Below are 19,115 nucleotides of genomic sequence, written 5' to 3'. Positions count from 1 at the left end.
TTTAGTTTTGGGGTTTTTTTGAGCAGTGGGGGAAGCAAAATAGTTGAAAGCTATGGTTTATACTGTTTGGTGTCATCTGAAGTTTCTTTGGACTTTTGGATGAATTCTTCTGTCTCTAGATGCTGCTTTAAAAAAAGTTTATGGAAAACTTTTTTTTTAAATTGAGATTACCTCATGAGAAGTCTTAAGCAGGGGTGAGGCTATGGGACAGGCCTGTCTTCCTGTGACTTCTGCTTGCTGTCTTGGAAGTCTCCTGTGTGAGAACAGGGGCTATCTGCTGGGGTGGTGATCCAGTAACAGATGCGTTAGGTTTTATATTGCATGGATCTTTTAAACTTTAAGTATTTTGCTTGAGGTGTGGGTACACAAAGAGTGTAGCAGTGGTGACTGGATGGGCTGTCTGAATGTGTGTGCTTTGACAGTGGCTGGTACGAAGCTTGTGCCCGTGCAGAACCTTGTGGTGCCATGCTGCATGTGGGTTTTTAGGATGCATCTTTGTAACAGCACGTGGGGAAGTTTGCTGATTTTTCTCAGCTGTGAGATTTTGATCTTCAGCATTGCCCTCTGGATGCGGACATGGTGAGGCCAGCAGCTGCGACTTGCTTTCCAAGGTCAGGCGGTTACCAGATAAGAGATGTGCTTACCCTCTCCTGAGTGTCAAACCAATGTCTTCACGTATGCCTGAGCTGAGCATCCCTGTGTGTGTGTTAACCTCTGGTTCCCTTCTCTGTCTCTGGAAATAAGGTACTGCTTTTAATTTGTGTGCTGGCAGGCTTTGCCATGTTGCTTGGATACTGAAAAGAGCCCAGCCCACTACAGCGGACCCTTGGTGTGAGTCTTCATTCAAAGGCTGACTCGCGCAGAGCAGCTTAGCAAGATGTCATTTTAATTGAGCTGCTTGCTGGCTCGTGCAATTGCCTTTTACTATGCAACTTCTTATAAAATGCTTCTGTAATCCCTCCTGGTGCAGAATTGCGTTTTGCATAATTGCCTTCGCACTAGATCTTGAAGCGTTTTTATAGGGCAATGAGTTAAAATACTGAGCTACCCTGTCTGTACGCACCAAGGCAGCAGCTGCTGCGAGATCACCGAAAGCTCGTATAGATCTTCCAATATTATTTTGCAGCAATCTGCACGGCTCTTTTCTTCTCTGTGTAGCTGTCTGAACTGGCTTCGTATCTCTCTGCTTACATGGTCTGCTTGTCAGTGCCTAACTAGAGGCATTCCTCCTGCTGTCTTCCCCAGGGCATTTCTGAGTTCAGTTGTAAGTCAGCTGAATAATGGTGTGTTCAGCAAGGATCGAAATGACTTGTGCTCAAGAAAGGGAATAGTAAACCAAAAAGTGCCAAGGGAATTTTATCCGTGCTGTATTCCCTTTATTAAAATGGGGAGAGCAAAATATCAGAGGGGGAGAGGGAAGCAGCAGGGTGCATCCATCCTCAGGGAGTCTCGCAGAGTGTGTCTGTGTTGGGTGAACATAAGTCACTCCCATTGCCTTCAGTGTGCCTCTCCCAGTTCATGCGAAGTAACGGTCAGACCCATGCAGTGTATTAGACCTCCCCCCGCCCAATAATATCATTAAATGAGGAAGAGGAGAGCAGAAGTGCCTCAGTAGGGAGAAATGATTTAATAGACTCTGCACTATGCCTTCTGTGCATTTAATCAATGGATGGTGTTTATCACCACTGGAGACCTGGGCCCATCCTGCTCCTCTTGCCTAGCAGGTACATCCCTGGGCTTGGGAGCGAAAGGGGGGGGGGAGGGGAGTTTCTTGCCGCAGTCATTGCAGGATATTGATGTCCCCGCAGTGCCCCTCTTTGCCTCCTGCATGCTTGTCCACAGCTCGACCCACTTGCTAACTGAAATATGGGTGAGGAGGGTCCTGCTGAATATCTACAGCCCCTCTGGTAGCTGGGAAGAGCTGGGAGAGAGCTTTTAATTGCTTCCATTGCCATGGTCTAATCTTAAGCTAGTCACCTCAGACTGCAGCTGGGCACTGGAGAACAGGTGCCTCAAAAGGAGCGATGCCTGCCTGGCAGTCCTGCTTTGGGAGGCTGAGCCAGCTGCTCGAGGTGTTCCTTTGTGGGTGCTGGAGCTGCAGGGGGGGAACCCAGGCTCTCTGTGCAGACGATATCCAGATGTGGGCTCGGTAGCACTCTGCCTCACAGTAAGCAATCCCAAACCTGGGATCTTGGCACTCCTGGAGCCTGTGGGAAATGCTGTCTGACTCCAGGCTGTGGTTGGATACTTCTCCGAGTGTTTACTGCTGGTGGTCGGAGGCCCTCTGACATTGCAAGCAGTTGCTTGGTTTCTTGGGAAAAATAGCTCTTCTGTTTTTACTGAGGCCTTATCTGATGGTTTTGAAGTGTGAGGTTTATTCTCCTCTTGCTCCACCTCCTCACTCTGAGCTAGTGGCTTCAGCATTGCTAGCGTAAATAAAGCTGCCTTCTTGCTCCTCTCAGCGTGCTCTCATCCCCTCCAGCTTGCTTGTGCCCTGTGGCACAGCCTGCTGCGATGGCTCGGGGTGCCTGCTCACGCTTCCTCAGCCCTTGTGGGTGGCAGGAGAGGAGGGGAGCAGACACCCCGTGGCTTTCTGTGCTCATCTCGACCAGCAAAAAACACCCTTGCTGGGCTCTAAGACATGAAGCACTGCAATGTCATCTTGTCTGAGTTAAATAAGGGAGAATTTCAAACTAAAAAATAACAAATTGATTAGTACAAGCAGTGCAATGGGCGCTCATTTGCTCAATATCAGATTCATCTGGCTTTCCCTTTTTTGCCTTTGGTTTGTAAGGCAGAATGGGACTTGTAGCGGAGACACCAGAAGGTTTCAGGTGTGATGCTGGGTCTTCCTGCAGCTGGAGGAGAAGCACTTGCGAGTCTGGGCACCGGATCAGCTGGGTGCTTAGACCTGCTCGAACCTCAGTGTTGGTGGGCTCATCTGATCAAACAATTGATGCTGGCACTTACCTCTGAAACCTGAGACTGTCTTGGTTTGTTTCAAACTGCTGTGGGCTCTTCAGGGCCTTGCTGCACTGGCTTTTTTCCTTTGGGGCTCTGAGGAGGAGGGTCTCCCCACGCCCCCTGCCTCTGGGGGTCTGGGTCCCTGTTGGTGCTGCAGGGAGGGGGCACGGCGCAGGGGTGGCACTCATCTCCTCACCTGCCGCTAGTGCACCCCTTGCACAGTCACTGCCTGTCAGCTTGGCAAACGCACCAGGTTTTTTTTCCTCCAGCTAAACTCCTGCTGAAGATGGTTTAGATGCAGGTGAGCTGAGGTCCTTGCAGCGTGTCCCTTTGCCTCCTGTTCAGCTGGCTGTGGTTCCTAGTGGTGGTGGGAAAGCTGCTGGGGGTAACCCGAGCTCACTTAGCCATGGGGAGCCAGCTGCTGTCCAGAGGGTGCTATCAGCTGCTAAGACCTATTTCCAGAAATATTCGAAGACTGGAGCCACAGTGCTGGCATGTGGAAAGATCCTGCTCTGATTATTTATTAATAATAATAATAATAATAAAAAGGCAAGAGAACATTTTTTTTCTAAAAGTTGCTGCTGGCAAATAAACAAGGTGAAGGGCTTCAAGTCTCTCTTCTGAACGGGAACTGCTCTGTGCTCTGCAGTGGGGGCATCTGTGTAGGGAAGGGTCTGTACTGGGGGGGAAGATGCTGGGACTTCTTTGTGGGACTTTTTTGATATTAGAGTTCACCAGGAGGTTAAAAAAAACCAAAACCAACCCAGACAAACCACAGAAGGGCATTGGTTGAGTCATTGTGTGAGTGTGCAGATTTCAAGAAAACCCATTGAGATGCTTTCTGCTCCAGAGTTTTAAAACTAAGGGGTTGACTCAGCTAACACCTTAACTAATTCTCCCCTTTTCTTTTGAACTAAGGATGCTACTCCTCATTTGCCCCACTGCCCAGGAAGGTCCAGGTGGTGGCCAGAGTGCAGGTTTTGTGACCCAAGTCTTGCTTGTATTTGAGTCTGGGATCTGAATGTCTCCCAAGTATCCAAGCTACGTTGTGCATGAGCCTGGGTGGTGAAGGAGATGGGACTACGGGAAGCAAAACAACCTGTGGCTCAGAGAATGGTGTACTTAATGTCGACTTGCAGGTACGTGGTAGCTGCATGCTGGCCTGGGAAATCTGGCCCTTTCTGCAGGCTGCTAGCAGTATTGGTGTGCTCAAGAAAGCCTACTTGTTAATAGAGCCATAGTGGTTTACCCCAATGGTCTGTCACCCCCAAAGCATGTTGTATGCTTCAGGCCCAATTCTTCTTTCACTCCTTTGACCCAAACCTGTCTCTTTCAAAATCAGCCCCCTGGGGTGTGAGAACAGAATTCATAATTTGCCTAATACACGCAGCCCTGGCCAGCAGGCATTAGGGTCTGTGGGGTGGAAGAAATTGAGGTTGAAGGACTAGTATGAGGCTGCAGAAGAGCTGAGCGTCAGGGTGGGCAGGGTTTGGGAATCTCCAAGGGATGGGGACATGCCATACCAACCCATTCCTGTGAGACCCTGGTGGAGCTCCAGGTATCGTCCTTGTGCATTTCCTGGGTGTGGGGGAAGGGGAGGGATACTGGGGCAAGTGGTGGCCAGCCAGAAGATTAGTGTCCCTCTTGTGTGATCTCCAAGGAGATCAGCATCCCTCAGTGCTGTTTTTCTGCTGCTTTGATTTACATGAAGACCCAGGATCGGGAGGCTACTGAGCTTTCGTTACAGCTGCTTTTGCCCTCTCCTGCTCTGCGCTGCTTCTCTATTGTGGCACATAATTTACTCCCTGAGTCTCCATCCTGCAGTTACAGTCCCAGCTCAAAAGTGTGATTACAGCTGCGGCATTGCTGTGTCATTGCCTTTTGTTTGCCACAATACAGCTCTACTTGGGCAGAGCAGAAAGGAAAAGAAATAATAATGATGCATGGACGCAGGGGAAGATCTGATGTGCCTTTCCAGCTCGTTTGCTGTGTATTTCATCTCGGGTGGGGACTCTCATTAACTAGTCACTTAGCAGAAGCAACCTGTACCTAAAGGTTAATTTCCGCAGCGGTTGTTGCTGGGTTATTTGATGGTGGGTAATTTCCATCTTCAAAAGATTCTTTTACTCCTACCTAGTATTTAATGAGATTAAATTGCAACTTCTCCGAGACCTCGTGGCAGAAGTGTGTATGTGTGGCAGGTGGCCACCAAAGCTTTGTGTGGACTTAATAGAAAGGCACTCGGGGAGCAGAGAGAAAACCCTTTCATAATGAGGGGGAAAAATAGTGGTGATGTTTGAAAGCTTCATAGGTGTTAATAAAAGATAGTGCTTTTTCAGTTACACAGAATGATAAATACAATGGGCTTCTGCAAGAATCTGTCTGTAGGACAAAAATCATTGTAACATGACTTTGATGTATGCAGGATGCTCCTTTTAAGGCCTGGAGCAAGGTGACCTTTTAAATGAGGTGACTGTGGGCTGAGTTTTCCAGTTGATACAACGTCGCTGGGCCCCATTCTGACGTTGCAGTGTATTTATAATCTTTAATTCTACCGGTGGTGCGGGGTTTTGCCTTGGAGAAGCTAGTCCTAATGCAACAGCGATCCAGCGAGACCACCGAAGGCAATAGAGCTATTTCTGTTCTGTGTCAGTGTAGCTGGTATCGGGGTGAGCTTTTGACAGTTGCTGCAGGGTGTTTGCATTTGCCCATCTGCTGCCTCACCTACATCAGAGGTGGGCGCACGTAGCCTTGGCTGGATGGGGGGTCGTGTGCGCTGTAGGGAGGTCTGCGCTCTGCTTTGCACGCTCGTCCAGACTTACTGTCCTGCAGATACTGAAGTGCACCACGAGCTGGGCCCATAGCGTTGTCTGTTCCTATACACTCTAATACGTTTTCTCCAGACTGCTAAAGCCGATGACATCTAGCACTGAATGCAGTTAAATATGTTTGACATTGAACCAAAAAGCTTCCCTGTGGCTGTTTTGAAAGATTTTTGCCAATGTGTTTTTCTTGCATTTTTTTGTACAGAGGTTTAACTCCTTGCTCTCGACCTCAGATTCTGGACAGTTCACGAATCTCCTACTAGTTGGTTTCTGTGTTCACCTGGAGGGCAAAAGTTTGAATATGTGAAATTCAACAAGCGTCAGGTGGGTGAAATACCCCCTTGAGAAAATGCTTTAGAGACAGATAAGAGCCACGGGATGCTTTTCCTGCATCCCTGTAGAGAGAAGATGTGAAATGTGGGGTGCGGGGGGGTCAGCATCCTGGGGAGTTGCACTGGTGGTGAGGTGGGGTGTCAGGCTGCACAGAACCAGAACCGAGCCTGAACTGTGTTTTATGATATTGATACAAAGGCTTTTTGTGTTCTCAGTTTCCCAGCAGCTGTCGGGCAGCTGTGCTATGCAGACATGGGAGAAAGGCCAGCCACAGTAACATCCCAGGGCACCTCAGCTGTGCAGTGGCTCTTGTTTCGCTGCTGTTAAAGACCTCCTTTTTGGGCACGGGGTAGGGGGAGGAGGGGATGCTGGAGATCTCCAGAGCAGGACCCTGGTCTGAGCTGGTTCCCTCAGCTCCAGCGGGGACCGACCCCACTCCTCTGTTCTTCAGGCTGCCCTCATGCTATCCTGGCAGTGCTGCCCCTCGGGCCAGTGTATTTTGTAGTCACACCGCCCTGACTGACTGCCTTGACCACGTCTGCCTCTGGGGATGGCTCCGGGGTTACTGCAGGTGCCTCTGGCTGGAGTAACCCCAGGCTGGAGCATCTTGCTACAGCCTTTTCTGGTCATCCCTCCTCCATTCCCCAGGCGTGGGTAGGGGGGGGGAGCTGCAGAGGGTAAGGGCGCCTGCTGTCCCAGGGGCTGGGTGTCAGCATGTGGAGCCAGGCTGGGTTTCAGCTGTCCAGGGATTAGCAGCAGGGAGCTGCGTGCAACGTAGGTGCTGACGCAAACCCACTTGCGTGAGGGAGTCTCAGTCTCTCCTCCCCCTGCCACAGGCCAGCAGCCTCCCGAGGAGATGACCTGGGACCCACACGTAGTTCCCCTCTGAGATCACTTACTACGTTGTTACGGAGCTTGGCTCCGGCCTCTGCACGTGGTCCATTTGAAATGGCCAGCCAGTAATTCAGGGGACATGTTTTGCTTTTTAAAAGCGTTCGTTCCTGATGATGTCTCTGTGCTTATCTAATTAATTATCCGTCTGGGAGCTTTACTTTGTTTGTCTCAGCAATGCATTACAAGGGTAACATGCAAAAACATTCTTTTATGAGGAGTGGCCATGCTGAGGGCTGGTTTACAGATGGAAAGGGAGACTGTCACCCTGGAGAGCAATAAATTCAGATTTTTTTTTATACTGTTTGAAGAGTTGGGAAAATGAGGATCAATAACCTAAGTCGTACCAAGATCCAGCATGAAACTGAGGGAAACTCTGTTCCCTTTTAGGAGCATAGGAGTTTGATCTTGGTATCAAATGGGGGAGTTCCCACAGATCTGGGGAAGGTGGTCTCTCTTCTGGTGTGCTGACCCAATCACTGTTGTGTTTTTTCCTTCCCTGCCTGAAGCATTGCATCTTATTCTCCAAGTAGTGAAATGGGCTTTGGCAGCATTGACTGTTTCTGGGGCACAGCGAGAATAAATTTGTGTCTGTAAGAAAGTGCTTGTCCTGGCAGTTAAAAAGACCCGCTAAAGATGTCTTACAGGGGTAGTTGTACGTGCTCCCTTCCCAGCGCCGTCGTTGCCTTGACGCAGTGCACACCAGATACTTAACAAATGGGCAGCCCTCTGTGGAACGATTCCCCATCAGCTTTAAAACCCACTTCTCAGGGAACTATTTTCATCATGTGGTGCTCGGGATTTACTGCAATGGCCGGTATGGCTCGCTGGGCATGAGCAGACGATCAGATCTGATGGACAAACCTCTAACTTACCGAACTCTGAGCGACCTCATCTTTGAATTTGAAGACTCCTATAAAAAGTACTTGCATTCAGTCAAAAAAGTAAAAATCGGATTATACGTCCCGCATGAGCCGCACAGCTTTCAGCCCATCGAGTGGAAACAGCTGGTCCTCAATGTATCCAAAATGATGCGCACAGAAGTCAGGAAGGAGCTGGAGAAGTTTGCCAGGGATATGAGGATGAAGGTAGGTCCGTGCGCCTGGGCGGTGGACTCAGAGGTGGGTGTGCCTAGCGTGCCTCCTGCAGAGGTGGGTCTTGCTCCATGTCAGCAGACTGACCCCGGCCTGAGATTAAGGTGGTATCAGGTGGGCTGCGGGTGTGCTTACATCTGTCTCGGTGGTTCTCCCACAGGGTTTGGTGTGTTTTCAAGCCCTTATAGCTATTTTTTTTTTTTAGTTCAAAGATTTCCCCTTCAGCCTGGGAAACACTTGAACCCATACTCGTCCTTGGCCATCAAGGAGCTATTGCCCAGTTTGCTTTTCTCACCGACTCTGGAAGAAGGTGGCTGGGAAGAACTAGTGTGCCTGGGACTGGTGGGGTGGGCACCTGGTTGCAGGTAGGGATCTCTGCTCTTTGCACCTGAACTGCAAGGGGTTCCGTGGCACAGCCGTGTCAGTGGTTGCTTCTCCTTGCAGGGCATGCTGGTGGGCTTGCCCTGCGCCACCTGATGCCCACCACTCCCAGCTAAATCACAAAGTAGGTTATATGGGAAGGGTGAGGAAAGTGAGTCCCTGACAGGCTGGTGCTTCCCCGCTGGCTGGTTGGACTGAAGAGCCCGGAGGGAAATGATGGGGAGACAGGGCAGGCTGCCAGGGGGCTGGAGGGTTTGGCTGCCCTTGGGGATGAGGGGTGTCCCTGACCGTGCCTCCGGGGCCGGTGTAGACAAGGAGCTGGTTGTGGTCATGGTGGAAGGGGATTTGGTGCCTTTCCAGCCTGCTGCTGGCAGTGGGAGAAGAGCAGGTGTGTTGCTAAATATGGGGCTGGCTCTCGTGAAGAGGCATGCGGCATCCCGTCCAAGTTATTCTGGGTTCCTGTCCCCTGCCCTGCTGAGGAATGGCTCCTACATAGCAGCCGCATGCTTTTTTGGCTGAGGCACCTGCCCCCTCACCCTGACCTTGAGGTGAGTGTCGCCAGTAGCATCGTGGCCCCTACGTCCTGCTGCCACCTCTCCTGCCCTGCCAAGGAGTTTTGAGGACCAACTTGTACCATACTGTCACCTTAAGCACATGTGCTTGATTACAGATGTAATGAAACTTTTCTTCCCCTTCTTCTCCATGCACTTTTAATATCATCTAGAGAACAAACAGCTGAAGCAGGCTCTAGTTGAAGAAGTCTATATGGGTGGATGATTTACTGAACTTAGTCTTGCTTTTGATAGAGGGACCAGCTCTGTGTGTGTGCTGACCTGTGACATTGGGTCCAGTCCTTGTAAGTGCCTCAAGGCCAGGATCACAGCCCTGAACCCTTGAAGGCTGAAGGCCCTGCATCTGACTCTTCCCTTGAGTTAATTCAGAATTTGAGGCACTTGATTCAGAGGGCTCCTGTTGTGAGGGGTCTGACTTTGGAGGATCAGGTCTTAAAAATAGCCTGGAGTGTGAGTGTCGTGCTGATGGACTTCTGAGGCTGGAGGGCCTGAGGGATGTGGGCAAGTGTGCGAATGGAAGGAGACCTACTGAAAAGTCCCACTGTTGCACAGAGTTCAACTGCCAGCCTGGGAGACGATCGCCTCTGTTTGCAGAGAAGAAAGCTGGAGAGGGTGATTCGGCTGCATGAGTTTCCTTCAGCTGATGCTCAAAGCCGTTTTTCTTATCCTTTGCTGTTGCCAGCTCTGAAGAAAGCTGTGGATGAGACCTTTTCTTCAGTATTTTGCTGGGAATTGAATTGGTGACACCAACTAATTTTTGCAGAGGGCCCCTGAACAGCTATCATGTGATAACAGCTTTGGGTTCCTCTTAACCTGGGGCGGGGTTTGAATAAGCCCCAAGAGACTGAAGGCTCTTTGTGTGCCGTCCCCGCTACTGTATGAGGCCCTTTATTTTTATTTTTTATTTTCAGTGAATCATTGCCTTTATTGAACGCCTTTTCCTTCCTTTCCCCATCTCTCGCAGATTCTGAAACCTTCAAGTGCCCATTCTCCGATGAAAGAGAGATCACGGGGTAAGTCGTTGTCCCCTCGCCGAAGGCAAGCCAGCCCTCAGAGACGTGTGTGCAGAAGAGACAAATCGTGAGTATTCCTGCTGCTATCACTGGTGGGTCAGAAGTTGAGGGTGGTGACATATTGTTTTGCTGTACAAAAATTACATGCTCACTGGCATATACAGGAAAACTGCACCAGGTATCTTGGTTGCCTGAGAGGCTCCAGAAGCTGCTGGTACTGCTGAAGTCCTGGCGTTGCTGTGCTTACTGCTGCCCGATGGCCCCTCTGTGTGGTGTCCTTGGAGGCCCCGATGGCCTTTGCTGGGTTCAGCTGGATGTTGGATGACTGTGAAAGTGGAAGTGTGGGTTTCCTCTTTTATTTTTTCCGTCTTTATACAGTCCACTGTCTGGAGAAACAAAGAACCTAGTTTGGGGTGCAGGGAACCTGTACAGGAGGGAAAGTAGTTTCATCACATTTAAGGGTGTTCAGACATAGGTATTAAAAACAGGAGGATGTATCTGCTAGCGGTGGTGGGATGCCCTGCTGTCATGGTCACTCAGACAGAAATTAGATTCTCCGTGATGAGCCTTCGTACGGAGCTGTTCTGATGGAGTGGTTTTCGCTGAGGACTGTCTGAGTTACAGGGATGGTGAAAAAGTAAACCTTTTTTCTCCTTGCCAAAGTGGAAACATCACTTGCATTGTATTCTTTGATTTTAATAGCTTTAAAAAAACCCAGACCACTTCCCTCGTGTGTCGTAGCTAATAGTTTTTCTTTAACTGTGCAGGGAAGGATGGACTAACTGCATGCGATACCTCTAAATGGATAAAACTGATCTTCCAGATCACAGGCCTTTTACAGCCACTGGCAATTCAGACTCCCATACCTTAGATGTGGAAGAATGAGTTTTAGCTGTGCTGCTTCATGCGAAAAAGCTGACAACTGTGAAAGCCTATACGTAACCCAGATTAGTCACATATTTATGACCATCGCTTTTTAAATAGGCTCCCAGACCACTGTCTCAGCACTTACTTATTTATTTTAAAGCAGCTAACAAAGACATTAGACTAACCTTCTAAAGATAACTTCAAGATACTTTGGCAGCAGGTGACTTCACAGCAGGCTTTTATTTTTACATGTGAATTCACACTCAGTCCACGATGCTGTACTTTGGGCTTCATCACTGAGAGCTCCTTGTTTAGTGCATGGATAATTATAGTTGTAATGGGCTTGGCTACTCCAGGGTTCTTCACCTCCTAGATTCGCTTTGAGGGATGGTTTCATCTTTGGGTTTCTGATAGTGCAGTTGCTGGAGTAGATCACGTATGTCTGGAGAGAAGAGTGAGTCTCGGTGGGCTTGGAGACTTGCCAGTTGGGCTGGTTACTTTGGCAGCAGGTGACTTCACAGCAGGCTTTTATTTTTACATGTGAATTCACACTCAGTCCACGATGCTGTACTTTGGGCTTCATCACTGAGATCTCCTTGTTTAGTGCATGGATAATTATAGTTGTAATGGGCTTGGCTACTCCAGGGTTCTTCCTCCTAGATTCGCTTTGAGGGATGGTTTCATCTTTGGGTTTCTGATAGTGCAGTTGCTGGAGTAGATCACGTATGTCTGGAGAGAAGAGTGAGTCTCGGTGGGCTTGGAGACTTGCCAGTTGGGCTGGTTTCCTGAGAGAGCTGCTGGGCATGTGGCTGTTCTGCAGTGGCTGGTTCCTCCTTGGCAGCTTTGCTTTTCCAGGACAGAAAGACAAGTGAAGTACTGGTGGCCTTGCAGTGGCTTCAGCACCTGTTACCTGCTCGGTGGTTCTGCTGCGTTGCTTTGTATCTAGAGCAAATTTTATGTTATTCTAAAATAAACCCTGGGTCACCATGATACAAGATCCAGGACCCAGCTATGGCATGATGCGGGAGCAGGAGATCGAGAGCAGACTCTGCATGAGACCTTCATCTCTGTTCTGGCGGAAGGTGTTGAAGCATTTCAGAGCGGATGAGAGCTCTTGCAGCACGTGCTTCGTGGCTGCGTGACAACCCTGTGGGTCCTGCACAGCCCCCTCACAAGCCTGGCCAGTATGCTTGGAAGGAAAAGGGGAGTGAAGGAGCTTTCAGCAGGTCCAGAGCCTTTGAGCAGACCCAAGAGGCTACTCTCTGTCAGAAAAGTGATGCTAAGGAGAAGAACTGGGTTCCTGATGTTAAAATGATGCTTCTGTGCAGTGGCGCTGGTGGCTCGAAGGCTGACTGTGCCTTTTGCCCCAGAGGGAGTGATGCTGCAGAGGAGTGCGTTACTGCAGGGAGTTCCCTGCTGGTGATAAAACCCTTTCATTTCCAAAACTGAGATCTGCTGGTTTCTGCAATGGGAGGTCTCCAAGATCTGAAGGGGGAATGGCATCCCCTCATCGAGGATGAGCTGAATGACACATACCAGCATGTACCGCGGTTGACATGGGGTGAGAAATACAAGAGGGGAAATTGGGTATTTTCTTCCGCATGTTGATGCATCTCTGAGAACCTAGTTGCAGTGAGAGGCCTTTGTGTTACGCACAGAAGAGGAAAGACTTTCAGGCTTGCTAGGCTTTAGGCTGAAATCCTAGCTAAAGAATGGCCATGCTTCTCAACACTGTGTTTTGCTTCTTTGTGGATCTTACTCACATGTTGTAATTACAGCTTTTTAGAGCTTGCAGGGGAGGGGGAGAGCAGTGTTTTGCTCTAGTGTGAGCTGGCAGGGGCTGAATAACACATTCGTCTGAGAGGCTTCACCTGCTGATGACAAGCTGTTATTACAGCCTGGTTTTTGTCAACAATAAAATTATGTGGGCCTGCTGGGAGAATCTCCCAGTGAAAAATATGTGAACTGGAAAGGTGAACTGGAATGTCTTTGCTGGATTGTTTCTGAAGGACAAAGGCTGAAGCGGTGCTTAAGGACAGAAGTGGAATTTACAGCCTCAACCCTTTAACTTCTCATCCTGGTTCCTTACTAGTTTGTTAGGTAAATGCCAGTGGTGGCCACTAGCAAGCCCACGATAGCATTTTAGCCTGGAAATACAGCTACAAGGCAGATAGGGTACGTTGCAGGACACGGGTGGCAATGCGATCAGCAGTACATGCCTGTCTAGGAGACTGGCGTGTAGTCAAATTGCAGCTCATTAACTGAGCTATGGTAACAGTCCATGTGCTCTTAGCCCACAGCTGATGTGATCCTGCTAAGAGTGGCCAACAGGCAGGATGAATAAAGAGGATATAGGGTGGTGTGAATCTGCCTGGTAAGTCTGAAGCTTTACTGTGTCTACTTGTCCATCCTCTGAAGTCCCAAAGCAGGAGGGTGCAGTAAATTGCAAGCCACTGTGCTGGACCAGGCAACGCAGTGCTTCATCCTCAATAGAGGTGCTTGGAGCTGGAGGGATTTGGGAGAGTTGATACGAGTTTGGAAGGGAGCGTCGTGCAGCAGCCCAAAGCAATCTCTGCTCCTAAGTGCCAGTTCACCAGATCTATTTCCTTTTAATTTCATACTGAGGCTTAACACATGCATGCTCTGAGTGTCATAGCAACACTGGCCTTGTGTGCTTCTCGCCTAATTTAGCTGTTGAAAGGAAAATTCTGTTAGTCCATTATATTAGGATGTGCAAGGGGCAGGATTATATTAGGATTATATTACATTGGGATGTGCAAAATCAGGCATATCCAATGCAGACAACTCATGAATACTGTGTACCCAGCAGCTACGCACAGCTTATTCATGTGCTCATTGTCATGGCGCTTTGGAGAGGAGGTGCGATCTGATGGGCCGGTACAGCAGAGGTCCCTTGCTTCAGAGGGGATGTTTGACGTCGGGTCATTTGCCAGCCAAGGTGAATAGGGGCTGCGGTGCCTCTGCTCCAACAAATCCTTGCTTTTTCCTAAAACCCTGAAGAGAAGCCGTATGGAGGACAGTCTGTTTGTAGCTACAAGCTAGAGAATTGTCATGGGGTGGAAATGGGCGTGTTGCCATGGGTGTGCAGTGACTCCCTATCTCTCTTGGATAATTAGAGAAGGTCAAACCATCCAGGCGTGCTTTAATTAAAACCATATTCTGGCTTTAATTAGAGGGAGGGAGAGAGGGAGAAGAGGGTGGGAAGGGGAGAGCATCCCTAGATTTGAGGGAGGAAGGACGCTCTGGAATTTTCATACACTGTATCTCTCGCTGGTCTCTGACTCCTACGCAAGCTCTGAGGGATGCAGCTTGTAACTTGTTTTCTGGCTAGTCAAATCCCATCTGCTCCAAAGGAATAAAGTGGAAAAATCCAAACTATCTTACAAGACTTCTTCAGGTGCGATCCCTTCCTGCAAGTGACAGAGACCAGTGAAGACTCCTTCACTTCTGTGAAGTACTTACAAACTGAGACAAACACGAGGCAGGGTGCAGGGCAGTACTGCAAAGAGGATGATGGGATTATTAATAGAGGTGCTTGGATAAGTGGCAAAAAAACAGGTTGCTTTCAATGTGTGACTCTAGGCAGAAGAGCATTAGTTGTCCATAGCAATGTCCCCAGCTCTCAAATACTGTGCAAATTCTCAGCAGAGATCTGGTGTTTGTAGCTCTGCTCTTTAAAAAATAAAATAAAAAATCACTTATTGAATCAAAGAATTAAAAAATATTCCTGAGGCTCTGCCACACGTGTGTGTGTGTGTGTGTGTATGTATGTAAGCTACCCATCCCTACCTCTTAGGGCTGCAGCGGTACAGCTTTAGATTGGCGTGTGCACCCAGCAGCGTGCCACGGGCAGGGTTTCCCTGGCCTGACAGCCTGCCTGCTGCGCGCTGCCTCTCCCGTGGCCGTGCTGGCTGCCCAGAGGAGCTTCGGCAGCGAGAGGCAGGCAGCGTGCAATGAGGAGGTAAGTGTCAGCCTTGCGTGTGCGAACTCATGGGTCACATCTGCTACCCAGTGAGCAAAGAGTAAGTGCAAGAGCTGGAAACCAGGTCTAAGGAGCTGTAGGAAGGCACTAGAGGCATTACCAGCTTCACATTGTACTACTCAGGCTTTAGCTGAGTCTTTGCAGTGAAGTGGACATGCTGTAGAGTCTACTAGGAGAAACGTGTATTTTAGACAATGTTTTTCTTTAGAAAAGCAAACATATGGCTTAATGTGAAAATAGCTAAAAGCCTGGAATAAGCTCTCAGATTAGACACTGCCATAGACTATAAATCACCAGGAGTGTTTCGGTTTGACAGCTTTGTTGCAGGAGCTTTTCCATTGCTTGCTAAATAGGGAGAGACTGATTGCTCAATCTCAAGGTTTCACTTGGTTCAGGTTGTTGATATACTTAAATGACCTAACAGCATATGTGTATGTGTGATTACTCAAGTGAATGGCTGGACTGTATCAGAATATAAGAAGCCTGGAGACTGAAGGGAGTTCATCTTGTGTTTTCTATTTGGTGGGCTCTAGCCCTTCACACAGACTTAGCCAAGAGGAAAGGGCAGGTCCAGAGAGACAAAGTGCTGTGACCATGTGAGAGGCCTTGGCTGTTTGCTCTTGGCAGTTTCCACTTTATTCTAAAAGCCAGTCCTGCTCTGGGGTAGATCATGGGTGGGATGTGTCTAGTCTTAGCTACTCATTTAGGCCCTCTCTCAAGTCGGGGGAGAGAGGTGCTCCCGGGCTCAGATCACGGACCCCAGGATGGGATGACTTGTTCTTGGCTGGCGCTTGGCTTCAGAGGCAACCCACACAAGTAGCTCGATCGCACTAGTTCATGTGACAAATTCAACAGGATTGTGCTTAGGATGAGAAAATTAGATCTAGTCAGTCCTCTTTTGAAGTAAACCGTTCCTGAGTTGACAGCTGCTCTCTCCACTCCTGCACAGCAGTGTGGGATTGCTGGTGAGCAGCACCCTCTTCTCTCCTTTGCTCACAGGCCTGCGGTGGTGGACAAGAAAGGAGACCTGGCTAAGCTCAACGAGGTAGGCTACCAGCTCCGCATCTAACAAAGCCATACGCCGGACAGAGGGCTTCCCTGGTGCTTCCCGCTGCACTTTACCCGCACTCCGTTGGAAGGAAAAAGGAATGGGACTATTTGTTAACTTGGACTCTTGTAATAAAAGTTTTACCTAGGAAATAGAAGGGGGGATTTTTTTTTTTGGTGGCAGTATTTATTTTCTTTCAATTCATAGAAAAGACATTAGTGAAGAGAACCTAAAATTATGTTTATCAGGCTATAGGATTTTTTTCCCCTCCATGATGTAGCAGGTGACTCCAGTGGTGTGAGAGTTTTCAAATATAATTTCCCTGTACAAGTATTAATTGAATTTGGGCATTGTGCTGGGTAGTAGCATTGGGATAACTATGAAATCATATTCTTAGTGTTAAGATGTGCTGGGGTGCAGTGCAGTTTAAAAAAAAATCATATTCAGTATTAATTTTTAATTCAGCAATAAAAACAGAAGCGGCGTGAGTTTTTGAAGTAGCAACATTACCTCACTAAACTTAACATATATGCAAAACTGTCAGTATTATTGTTTTGTAACTAATTTGTACTGTTTGCCAGCATTTCTGGTAGTATTAAAACAGCACTGGATGTTTTACTGCCACCTGTATTATTATTTTGTGCATGTTGCTGAAAGATGTTAAGTAATAGTAATATGCATCTTATTAGGCAAAATATGAGGGTTTTTTTTAAATGATGATAATTGATGAATAATGACTTTTTAAACTTTTGGAATTTTTTTATACTTTGTCACAAGCTTTTAGTCTTTCTGGACTACACTGCTGAAGCACAAAATGTAGAGATTGCTGTTTTGTAGAGACAACTGTTTACCTACTAGTCAGGTTGTTTCTTGTATACGTTCCTGGAATAATGGAAAAAAGTCAAATTACTAACCTGAGTCTATATGCTTTTCTTTCAACATTTGTGTGTAACTTTGAACCTTGTCTTTGAAAGGCTGAGCAGTCTCAGATGGTGATGCCTTGACATCTTATATTAAGATCAGACATCGCAGGCTGAAGTTAACCTTCTGCCATGCTGCCGTAGGGAGTTCTTCCTGTATGTGTTGTAGTAACAAGGGCTTAGTCAGACCTGAATAAGGAAGCTTGTACTGGAACAACTTCAGCAATAAATTAAATTGTACGTCTGAAATAGCTGAAAATCAAGCTTGTCTACTTCCTCCCTACTCAGTCCTTTTGTTCTAAGACTTAGCTAAGGACCCGTGATGGACAGCAGTGTTCTCAAGTGATGCGGTAAGACTTTCACTGGGGTCTGCCATTCGCATTAGTGAAGTTCTCTGGAAGCATTCGAGTGCTGCATTCCTGAAAATATTTCATTAGGTGCCTAAAAAGAAACTGGATTATTGTACAAGTCCAGCCTCTACCCTTTGTGCTGTGCTTATAGATGATACTGCCATGGGCCTTGTGTACCTCCCCTCCTGGGCACGCACTTACTTTTTTGGGATCTCGATGAAGACAGGACATTGTAACGCAGTGACAATGCTGCTTACTCAAATTGAATGATTTCAGCTCCTAGAGCGCTTATATCAGCCAGCAATTGAATGAATACAGAAGGAGACGATTGCTTGTACACAGACCTCATTGCTCAAAAAAAGTCAATGAATCTCACCTACCTAGGACAGGAAGACAACACCGAGACCCAGCAACCTTCTACCAACAGTAAAAGGCTTTCTACTAATGAGACTTCAGAAGATCTAGAAAGAAGACTTTTCAAACATAGTATACTTCTTTATAAAAGAAAGATTGCCATATCAATTACAGGGAGGCCTTTCCCATCCCTCTTTCTGCAAACTTTTCCACTCCTGTGTTCACAGTAGGAATTTTTTTGGTTCAGGAGTGAAATTGGAGAGGGAAATACTCTTTTGGTGGAAATTCTTGTGTAATTTGACATCAGCTGCAGAGTTTCAGTTTTAAACTTTGTGCTGCTCAGTGTCTTGTGAAGAATCAAACAATTTTTTCATGTATCCCTTAGATTTCTCATGATGTGAAAAACTTACTTTCATCAGCTGTATCCTAGAGCACAAGGTTATCTGATATGTTACAAGTTTTCTTCTATGAAACCATGGTTTACTTCAGCTCAAGTAATGGTGGTTGGTACATAGTTTTTACCATTGTCCAGCACAACTTGAGTTATTTTCTCTTAACATCTAACTTATACTGAAACTTTTCAATGCTGTAGAGGTATGTGACAAATTGCTTTTGGTTTTGTTTTGAAGTTCAGCTGAAATACTCTCTTGAAACTTGCTTATGATGGCATTTGTCTTAAGTGTGGTTCTAGTGGCTGTTTTTCTAACTTACTGCAAAGTGGTCAAATAGTGTAGAAAACATGCATGACTTTTTGGTTTTTTTTAATCACTTGTATGTTTATGCACAGCATGAAACGTCAATAAAATATCATGGTAGTCTTTTTTTTTTAATGACTTAGGGTTATTTTTATGTCCTGTCCAGGTTTCTATTTCAGAAAAGATCTAAGTTGTTTCTAAAAATCACGATAGGACAAATGGCAATGAACTAAAGCAGACTTTTTTTTTTTTAAGATTGTTAAATACTTACCTCATTTACTATTCTACAAAGAAATCACTGAACATACAGGCCTTAAACCCACCCTATAGCTAACCATTAATGTGTTATACAAAGAAAGACTGAAACAAAATCTCTAAGCCCTGAAAATGCAGTTATGGAACAATAAACACCTCTGCACTAGCAGCACTGATGACTGCATCATGTCAAGCAGCTTCTGCTTTTTTCTTTCAGTAGTACCTTGGCCCTTTCCCCATGTTATCGTCATCAAAATGGGGAAAGACACTTGAGGTGACAGTTTCCCCTTTTGTCAAGGAAAGCAAATTAATGTAGTCCTTTAATAATAACATACACTAATGAAGTAGAAAAAATATGTCTTATTGCCTTAATGGTTTCATGTGGTTACTAGGGAAGTGGGGTATGTTTTTCAGAAGGCCATCTTTACTACCTTGAGGAATTTGGCCATTTTAAAATGTCACAGCAACACAGTATCTGAATACAAGCCAAATATGGAAACCATTGATCAGCAAGTCCAAAGCATTTGCTTTCAAATTAGCGTAAAACTTA

At 47.1% G+C, this 19,115-nt stretch overlaps 1 protein-coding gene across 1 annotated transcript in view; it reads left to right on the top strand.

The window, feature by feature from the left end:
- Positions 1-16,056, top strand: part of VASH2 (vasohibin 2) — a 28,858-nt gene extending 12,802 nt beyond the window's left edge. Inside the window, exons 4-6 of the mRNA XM_009279588.2 lie at positions 7,720-8,101; positions 10,025-10,140; positions 15,943-16,056. Of these exons, the coding sequence (XP_009277863.1) occupies positions 7,720-8,101; positions 10,025-10,140; positions 15,943-16,012 (568 nt within the window). The 3' untranslated portion in view covers positions 16,013-16,056. The remainder of the gene's footprint in view (positions 1-7,719; positions 8,102-10,024; positions 10,141-15,942) is intronic.
- The last annotated feature ends 3,059 nt before the right edge of the window (positions 16,057-19,115 follow it).

Source organism: Aptenodytes forsteri, unplaced genomic scaffold (genome assembly GCF_000699145.1).
Source record: "Aptenodytes forsteri isolate BGI_AS27 unplaced genomic scaffold, ASM69914v1 Scaffold195, whole genome shotgun sequence".
NCBI lineage: Eukaryota > Metazoa > Chordata > Aves > Sphenisciformes > Spheniscidae > Aptenodytes > Aptenodytes forsteri.
The sequence above is the reverse complement of the archived record's forward strand: the minus strand, read 5'-3'. Positions and strand labels throughout refer to the sequence as shown.